At 32.3% G+C, this 8,917-nt stretch overlaps 1 protein-coding gene across 2 annotated transcripts in view; it reads left to right on the forward strand.

Moving 5' to 3' along the window:
- The window catches only part of LOC128232716 (proton-coupled folate transporter-like), a 34,139-nt gene extending 27,199 nt beyond the window's left edge, over positions 1 to 6,940 (forward strand). For both annotated transcript variants that reach the window (XM_052946425.1, XM_052946426.1), the window contains exon 2: positions 3,574 to 6,940. In XM_052946425.1, the coding sequence (XP_052802385.1) occupies positions 3,651 to 5,153 (1,503 nt within the window). In that variant the 5' untranslated portion in view covers positions 3,574 to 3,650 and the 3' untranslated portion in view covers positions 5,154 to 6,940. The remainder of the gene's footprint in view (positions 1 to 3,573) is intronic.
- The last annotated feature ends 1,977 nt before the right edge of the window (positions 6,941 to 8,917 follow it).

Raw genomic sequence — 8,917 nt, forward strand, 5'->3', positions numbered from 1 at the left:
TAACGCGAAAAAAAAAATCGCAAACAAGAAACATGGAACAACAGCACAAAACTCAAGTCAAAAATAAACATTTGGTTGATGTTTTGAACGAGAAACAACCAAAACTTTTCAACTAGAGTCGTTGTATTTACTGTACATATACATACTATTATTGTTTAATTGTTTGCAAGGTTACATATGAATCCTTTCTTTTATCATGTGTGTATCTAAGTGTATAACAAGGCACAACGCAATTTCATTTAAGCCAGGGAAATAAGATGCAACTTGCTATACATAGTTACTAGTGTTTGAAAATCGGATTCAATTTGCTATCGATAATCGAATGGAATCGGACCAAGCATTTCGATTACTATCAGACCATTATCAAAAGTTTTAAATATAATTTGGGAATACATTCCTTATACATAGTAGCATCATGGTCATTTAAATGGTTTAACCTGGAGTCAGTAAGTGTGACCCTATATTCATGCTTAATTGAGCAGTTAACAAATTTCCATAAACTTGTAGTGACTTTAATACTTTCACGAATGAACATAACAACAAAACACATATATCAGATGCAAAATGATGCACACCGAGTCAAGTACATTTAAGTCAGCATGACAAAAAGGTTATTACCGAAATCAGTAAAAGCGACATCGATTTTGGACAACCACTATCGATTGTCGCCGACATTACATTGTCAACGACGATTTATCGATTGTACTCGATAATCGTTTCATCACTAAAAGTTACATTATGATTGTGGACATATGTAACGAGTTATTTGTACATGTTCTTACTTAGAATATCCAAGTTATGACCACTATTAAATTTTTTACCATTGGAAAGACACAATGTATACACATGCTATGACAACATGCCTCGACCTTTTCTTTCAACAATAAAGAAGATAAACTTAAACATAGTTTTGAAAAAGAGATTTAGTTATCTTAAAACTTCGTAAACCAAAGTTTGACTTGAACAAAATTGGTTTTATTACGAATGCTTTTAAAGAGAACGTGAGAAACTGCATTATGATCTAATTATTCACAACCAAGGGTTTTAAACAATTCAAATGAGGCTGTTACTAGTATTAAGTTACCAAACACAGAAAACTGACATTACCAGGCTTTTGGTTATGATTAGAAAGTATAAATTCAATTAGGTTTTAAAAATCGATATAGCCTTTGTCAGTAATAAAACAACTGTAACGCACAAAATAAACATTACTCACAGCCATGGAAAAGAGTGGTAACTCAACAACTATATATTATGTATGACAGTCCTGTAACTGTTGATCTTGATTCCAATGTATGATAGCACTCCAGGAATATTTGAATAGACAGAACATATTTGCACATTTATTAATGCATTTATGAGAAAATAAAGTTAATTAAACGACCTGGAACTTATTAATATTGGTGGCAGTCAATGATATTCGTTTCAAGTAAATTATTCATTGACATGTTTGAAATAATATAAACACAGATATAACAGATCATTATACACAATTACCTTGTCAGAATAATTTAGAATGATCAATTTACGTATATTATTATAACATCCGCTTCTTTGTTCATTTTTATGTCTGTCGTTATACAGTTATGAGATGGAAAAAAGGTAATTTGCGAACATTGATAAATTCTAAATATTTCATTACCAGCATTCGTCAAAGTCGAACCATAGTATGAAAATTTCAATTAAATTAATGGCTTGCCTAATAATATTCTGCCAGTTTGTCCGTTTTGACAATAAGATAACAGACGAGTTTTAAAGTGCGTGAAGCTGCATTTTAAAATATTTATTTTGCGTTTTTATAACAAAGGCAAAATGGACGGGATTAAAATGTGTTATATGTCTATGAGTACCTAAAAGGTGTAAATAGGCATTATATCTTAACCTATGGTCAAAGTAAATAAGTGTTCGTTTCCAATTTCACTGCAAACAATAAAAGTTAGGTTGGTCGAATTTTTTGTTTAGTAACAGTGTGTCGCAATATCATTCACAAACTGAAAAACATCGCCATTTTGTCTTAATACATTTTCAAGTGATTCACGTGTAAAAAAACTACCTAAAAATTATCCAAAAAATATAAACGGTAGAAAAGGTTTTTCTTGCAACCATTAAGATGCAAAAACAAAACCAAAATCAAACCAAATTTGTTTCTAAGACTATAAATGGTACTATTTATTATCATCTGGATTATTTAAAGAAAATATTTTTACACATGATTTTTACAGTATATATTATTCGGTGATTATGTATTTTGTTGAAGCATGTTGTTGCAGAACGTCAACCTATCATATGGAAAGGCTGTTTTACAATTCTGACTTTATTTGCATCTCAATCATGGTGGCTTGAAGTTTAATGGATATGGGTCACTTGATAGTAATTGACAGGATTGACACCCAGCTGATTTGCTTCAATATATCAAAAGCGAAATCGTTTTCAAATTGACTGAAATCATTCGCGAAGGCTGGTATTATATTAATATTTAATAACGGTATGAAGTGTACAACAGAACCATTTCCGTTAACATCGTCACCTTTAAATAAAACACGAGGCTTACATCAATCATTCATTGTCTTGAAATTCCATAAGAGAGTGATTTTTATGAGTCGATATTCATGCTGTTGCTCATTTCCGGAAATTATAACATTGTCGTTTTCAGCGGGAATAACGTAAACCTGTATTTGTAAGTACGTAATACTTCGACAATTTTACAAAAACAGCATCGATCTATGGATATGTTATATTTGTTTTTAAAACAAAAGCGTTTTGTCCGTTCTGTTACATAAGCATAAACAGTATTTTTACCGATTTATTTCGTATTTGGAATAAAACAAGAACATAAACATCAACATGATTTCTGACAAATCAAAAATTATTGGCAGATTTTGCATACTTTATATGGGATTAAAATGCGTTGCCTTAAAACTCAATGATAAGTTATATTTAACTGATGTTATAAAAGAAAAACGTTGTGGTTATATTATTCTGCAAGCAAGCAACGTCATGTGAAAAAAATCAAAGTAATAGGTTAGAAAATGGTCCTGCTAAACCGAAACTTATGTACGAAATTTAGTTTATAAACAAATAGAAATCCAGTATTTAGATCGGATGCAGTATTCTGTTTCATTCGTAAATAAACTCCATTTGCCATAGAAAAACAGTTGCGCCTTTTAAAAGATATTCTAATTGATATGATCTGACAAACGACGCAAGTTACGAAAAGGCATATAAAGTAACAACAGAAAATAGTTTTCATTGCCGCTGTTCCATACTTCCTTCTTGTTAGTAAGCACTTAACAAACCCTAACATTGAAAAAGGTGAGGGTAAAATAGGATAAAATATACATGCAACATAAAATATAATATTGAAGAATCAGTTTGTTTTTCGCTTTGGTGCATCTTAACTGTATGAAAGTCATACCTGATTTCTAATTCTGTTTTAAACATAAAAACAAATTTTAGAATAACACGGAACATCCCTAGAAGGCAACAAACAAACAATGGCTATTCAAACACTGTTTACATTTATTACCATTCATATAGAATTATTTAACAGCCATGTGTCATTTTTCGTTTCAGGTATCTGAAGGTTGCGGAATGTCAATGAATTCCAATCGGCAAGCTTGAACACCAACGGAAAGGCTACAGAAACAATTATGGACATTACTCTGAGTTATATCAAACAATGGAAGGAAACGATCTCCAGCCGCTACTCGTTCAAGTTTTGGAACTGTCTATACGGGTGTCCAATAGACTTGATTTTCTTCATGTACAACATCGGAGACGCTATGTTGGACGCGGTTTTGCGTCCCAACATTCCACAAATCGTTTGTTTCAACATGTTTCCAGATAGACTTGACATGTGTAGGAACCTAGAAACAACACCTGATCTTGAAGACGACGTTCAAAAACAAGCTACAAACTATATAATTTACCACAAAGTCCTATCTAATTTCCCTGCGCTTATTCTTGGATTGTTTTGCGGAGCATGGAGTGACAAGTATGGAAGAAAGCTCCCAATGGTTCTACCTTCTATAGGAACTACTTTCGCAGTTTTGTTGTACATGCTAGCCAATGTATCTCCGCAATCATCCGTTGCCTTTTTCTTGAGCGGTTCTTTCATACATGGATGTTTTGGTAAAACTTCAATGATCTCAATGGCTGTTCATAGCTACGTGGTTGACATCACTTGCCCAAGTGGAAGGACAAATAAACTAGGTCTCCTTGCAGCAATGCAGTTTCTTGGGATGTTTATTGGATCGCTAATTGCGGGACTTTTATTGGACAATACGAGTGTTTTGACTACTTACTGCACAGCCTCAGCTTGTAACGCCATAGTCGTTGTTCTAGCATTAACTATAGTCAAGGAAACAGTTTCTGCCAGTGAAGGTTCTGAAGTATTTCCATGCAGAACTATATTCAAACCAGAAAACTTTAAAGACTCGTTGATGGTACTTATCAAGAAGAGAGAATTCAATCTTCGGAGAAGTATATGTGCATTGCTTTTCGTACTACTCTTGCACCAAACATGTCGCACCGGCTTAACGGACGTGACCCTACTGTATACAGAGCTACCGCCACTATCATGGCCAACATCTTGGTTTGGATATCTATCAGCCGCTGACAATGCTGCAATGGGAGTGGTGTTGCTTTTCATCTTACCAATATTATCAAACGTCCTTAAGCTCCCCGATGCAGTTATAAGTATCATTGGCCTAGCTTGTGCTAGTATTCGGTTCATCGTTCTTACGTGGAGTAAGCATACGTGGATGGTTTGGGCAGCAGTTATTGTAGGCAGTTTAGGAGGCATGATTAATTCTCCAGCGAGGTCACTTCTGAGTAAACTGGTCCATGAAGATGAAGTAGGCAAGATATTTTCCGTGCTTGGTAGTGGAGAGACGATAGCGAAATTCTTTGCATTGATATTCACCGCGCTGTATGGGACAACATTGGATATATTCCCAGGAATGTCATTCCTAATTGCTTCTGCGCTATATACCATCATGTCATTTCTATTCCTGTTCATTCATATTTCAACACGCGATTATTTAGAAAGAGATAACTCGGAAAATGACTTAGACAGTAGAAGCCAGTCAGATGAATGCATAGAAATGAATAGCAAACACGAAATAAACGGCAAAAGAAAAACAGTAGATTAAAAGCACTACAACTTTATAAATAGTAAATGTATGTATTTTTTTAATTTATTTTAAAACCGATATATACAACATTGAAAGTTATATTTGTGGAGACGATACTATTTTTGTACTAGTTTCTTTATCTGTTTAATAGTTTAGTTTATTTCTCATTGTGAATGTCTGTTATCACAAACTAACAAGCAGTATACCAGTCATAACATTGAACTATTGATTTACTTAATTGAAAATATACAACTATCTTTATAAAAAAAGAGCGTTGTCTATGTGTTTTATTTGCTTAAAAGTTACAATTCAAATATATGCCTCAGTATAATTAGTTTACTATCACATTTCCCCCCAACCATGACATATACAAACATCTATGCCGGCAATCTGATTTGAGTACTTGATATAAAATGATAAAATAAAGATATGTTTTTGATGATAATATTTTTACTTCTGATATTGGTGACCGTGAAGTTACTAAATTTCTTTTTTCGTTCCTTTAAAGTTTTGATTGTTTCAAAATTTAAGTGCTTAAACGTTCATGAATTATACCTAACGTATGCCATACGCATTTGTTTGCAATGACATGTTTCAGGATTGTAGGTGGACACTGAGACTTTCATTAACAGTAGTTGAACGTGCAGCACTGGCAATGCCCTCCTAGGACGGTTTAAACGATATTCTGCAATGAATAAATACATAACTAGACTTTGGCGCACTAGAAGTATAGACCGCCATATTGATCATATAGCCTCAGTATTCAGTACAGTCTTCAGTACTCGTCCCTTTTTGGTAACGTTTTAAAAAAAAACGATAACTGCTTTTTCTAAGATATCATATCAGACAATCTTACGTTTCTCAGTTTTACTTGCAAAGTGTTGATTTCAATAAATTATGAATAAAAATAAACCCGAGTATCAGATTACTTGGTCACTTTACGTACTATACTGAAAGGAAAGTAAAAACAAATGTGTTTTAATCTTTTTTTCCACACACTTATTATTTGTTAATCAGATGTCGTTTCCACTGCTTTGTATCGGCTTTTATGAATTGAAATGTTATAAAAGATAACTAAACTCATTTCTTTGAATATTTATAACTACTAATTACCATTTGTTTTGTCAGATATCGTATTCAATGCTTTGTATATGCTTGTGCAAAGTGAAATGTCCACAAATGATCAACAACGCGTTACTGTTAAACATTTGTTTGTTTCCAAATGAGCCTTAACGCGATTTTATTAATGCTTTTCCTGATAACAATTGATCTTTCACGCCCTGCTATTAAAGCTTTATTCATTAAATGATTATTAAGGCCTTGCCATTCAAGCTGTTACTTGTTAACAAATGATCCTTTACGCGCTGGTATGAAAGCTTTACTCCTCAAATGATGATTTAAGCGCTGCTATTTAAGCTTTACTAGTTTTCAAATGCTTGTTTATACACTTCTGTTATCAAAATCGAATTTACTTTCGCAACTTAAACAGATTTTGTATCTCGATGTAGAAATATTGCCTTTTGTGGATTTTTATGCCTTGTTAAATAATGGTTCAATGAAAGGTTTTATCTGGTGTTTGTGTTCTTTTATCGTTTGGTCTTAGATTTTTATTTGATGCAATTCATTTCATGTTAGTTTGCAAATGGTTTGATTATCTGAAAACACGTAGTTGTCAGTTTCAGCCAATATTTCAGAAGTTAATACGATTGCTAGTCATTAAGCGCAGATTGGTTTCAGAGAAAACATAATTAAAGATTTAATTACTCTCTGATTAAACTGCTTTCTTATTACTAATCTGTTAATAATTGATTGACAATTTGACCGTAACCATTGTTGTATGTTCTGCGCAATGGTGATGTCTTCAAACTGAATTATACGGAATAGATTTTCGTAACTGTTTATAAGTCCAAACAATTTGGACATATATGTCCATTTAAGGTAACGCATTTGACCTTGTTTGGTCTTTGTTCACGTCAGTAATGTTCATATGTGAAAGAGAATGCTTTTTGCAAATCTTAGCCTGAGAATGCGTTGAATAAGGCAGTCTCTTACTTACCTAATTTATTAAATTCGTATGAGCAGAAAACCACAAATAAACACCCCTTTAGTATAGCCGCAATATGTGATGATTTGAATACAACAATACATTTTAGAATTACAATATGGAATAAAACATATCAAAACGGTAATTGTTATTTTTAGCCCAAAAGAAAACTTGAAATATATTTTGTTCTTTAACTATAAGTTTCATATTATGAATATATTATATATTGTTACAGCGGATATGTCGGAGTTAGCTTACCTGTATAAAATGCTTTAAAACATTTGTATTACTTGCTGAACCAAAGCTCGATCCATGTATATAAAAAAAAACATAAACATAATCTTCAAATGAAAAATCAGTAGTTTTGTTCGTTTTTCTTTCCTGTTTAGTGTATTATTCGCGCTTTCTAATACCGTGTTACGTTAAAGCTTTACATTAAACATACATCAGTAATATCACACGTAAAATCGCGTTAGTTATATGATATTGATATTGTATTTAAAAATAGACTAAATCTCATGTTTAAATGTAAATTATAAAATAGTCATCTTGACATTCGATAGTACGTATTAAATGTATCCTCAGTCAGATGATGTTTTATTCTCAATTCAGCATTAATATTCAACAGGCAGTAATAAAAGAGCTTTTGTATCAAATGCCAATATCAGCCGTTCGATTAAACATTTATAGTAGAAGTTGCAAGCTTCCTTTTTATAGCCGTTTCAAATACGTAAATGAGCTTAGAAATTTGTGATTGTCCTTAATAATATCCACAGAGTTATAATGCTATACAATACATTTAAATAAAAAAATACATCTGCTATAAGAGAAGATACGAAACACTTAGTCCACGTGTCTGTGTGAAATAGTTTTCTACGTCATCAATATATGTGTATTTATTGGATTTTTCAATTGTGTCGACGATATCAATTTGTATAATTTGTACAGGTCCTAGTGCACTACTTTATTACGTAATCAATGTATGTGTATTTCGTAGATGTTTCAATCGTAAAGTACATATCCAATATAATAGATCCTGGGACACTTTTTTTTTGTCGAACCGTTTTTACATAAATTCTAGTGGATGAATATTAATCCAACGTAATTGAGTTATTATTGAAGCCGTTGCCTTTGTTAATTTCTATTTGAGACATATCAATTTTTATTAATAAGTAGTTCTGAAAGGTGAATTAAAAGTAGTCATCGTAATGTATTTCCTTCTAATGTCACCGTAGAGTAGAAAATAATGCCTTTCGAGTTTCACCTCAAGGGGACTTATAACGAAGGGAATTTGTTTATTTTCGCTTTAATCTTATTTAGACTGTATCTTAGAGGAATATTTGTTGACGTAAGATAAAAACCAGACTAATTTTTCAAAAGGGAAAAAAGCTTTTACAAAGCCGGTAATAATGTTTATGTAAATGCCCTGAAGAGATCAGGAATAAAACAAATAGTTTCTCTGTTGGAATCAAATAATTCATCATTGCACAGTAATATACCTTATACATTTAAGCTCTTCAAAATAATGTCAATGGCAGCGTTTTTGCCATTCTATTCTGTCATCCCTTGCCAAAGGCAAACTTGGCATTCTCAGTTATACCACACATTAATAACAATCCATATAAAATGTCAATTAGTGAACAACAAACGATTATAATAGTATGTTATTAAAATAATTGAAATCTAGTTTGAAGTCATTCAGTTCTGATCAAATAGAATCTACGCCGCAGGAAAAAGT

Source organism: Mya arenaria, chromosome 4 (genome assembly GCF_026914265.1).
Source record: "Mya arenaria isolate MELC-2E11 chromosome 4, ASM2691426v1".
Classification (NCBI taxonomy): Eukaryota; Metazoa; Mollusca; class Bivalvia; order Myida; family Myidae; genus Mya; species Mya arenaria.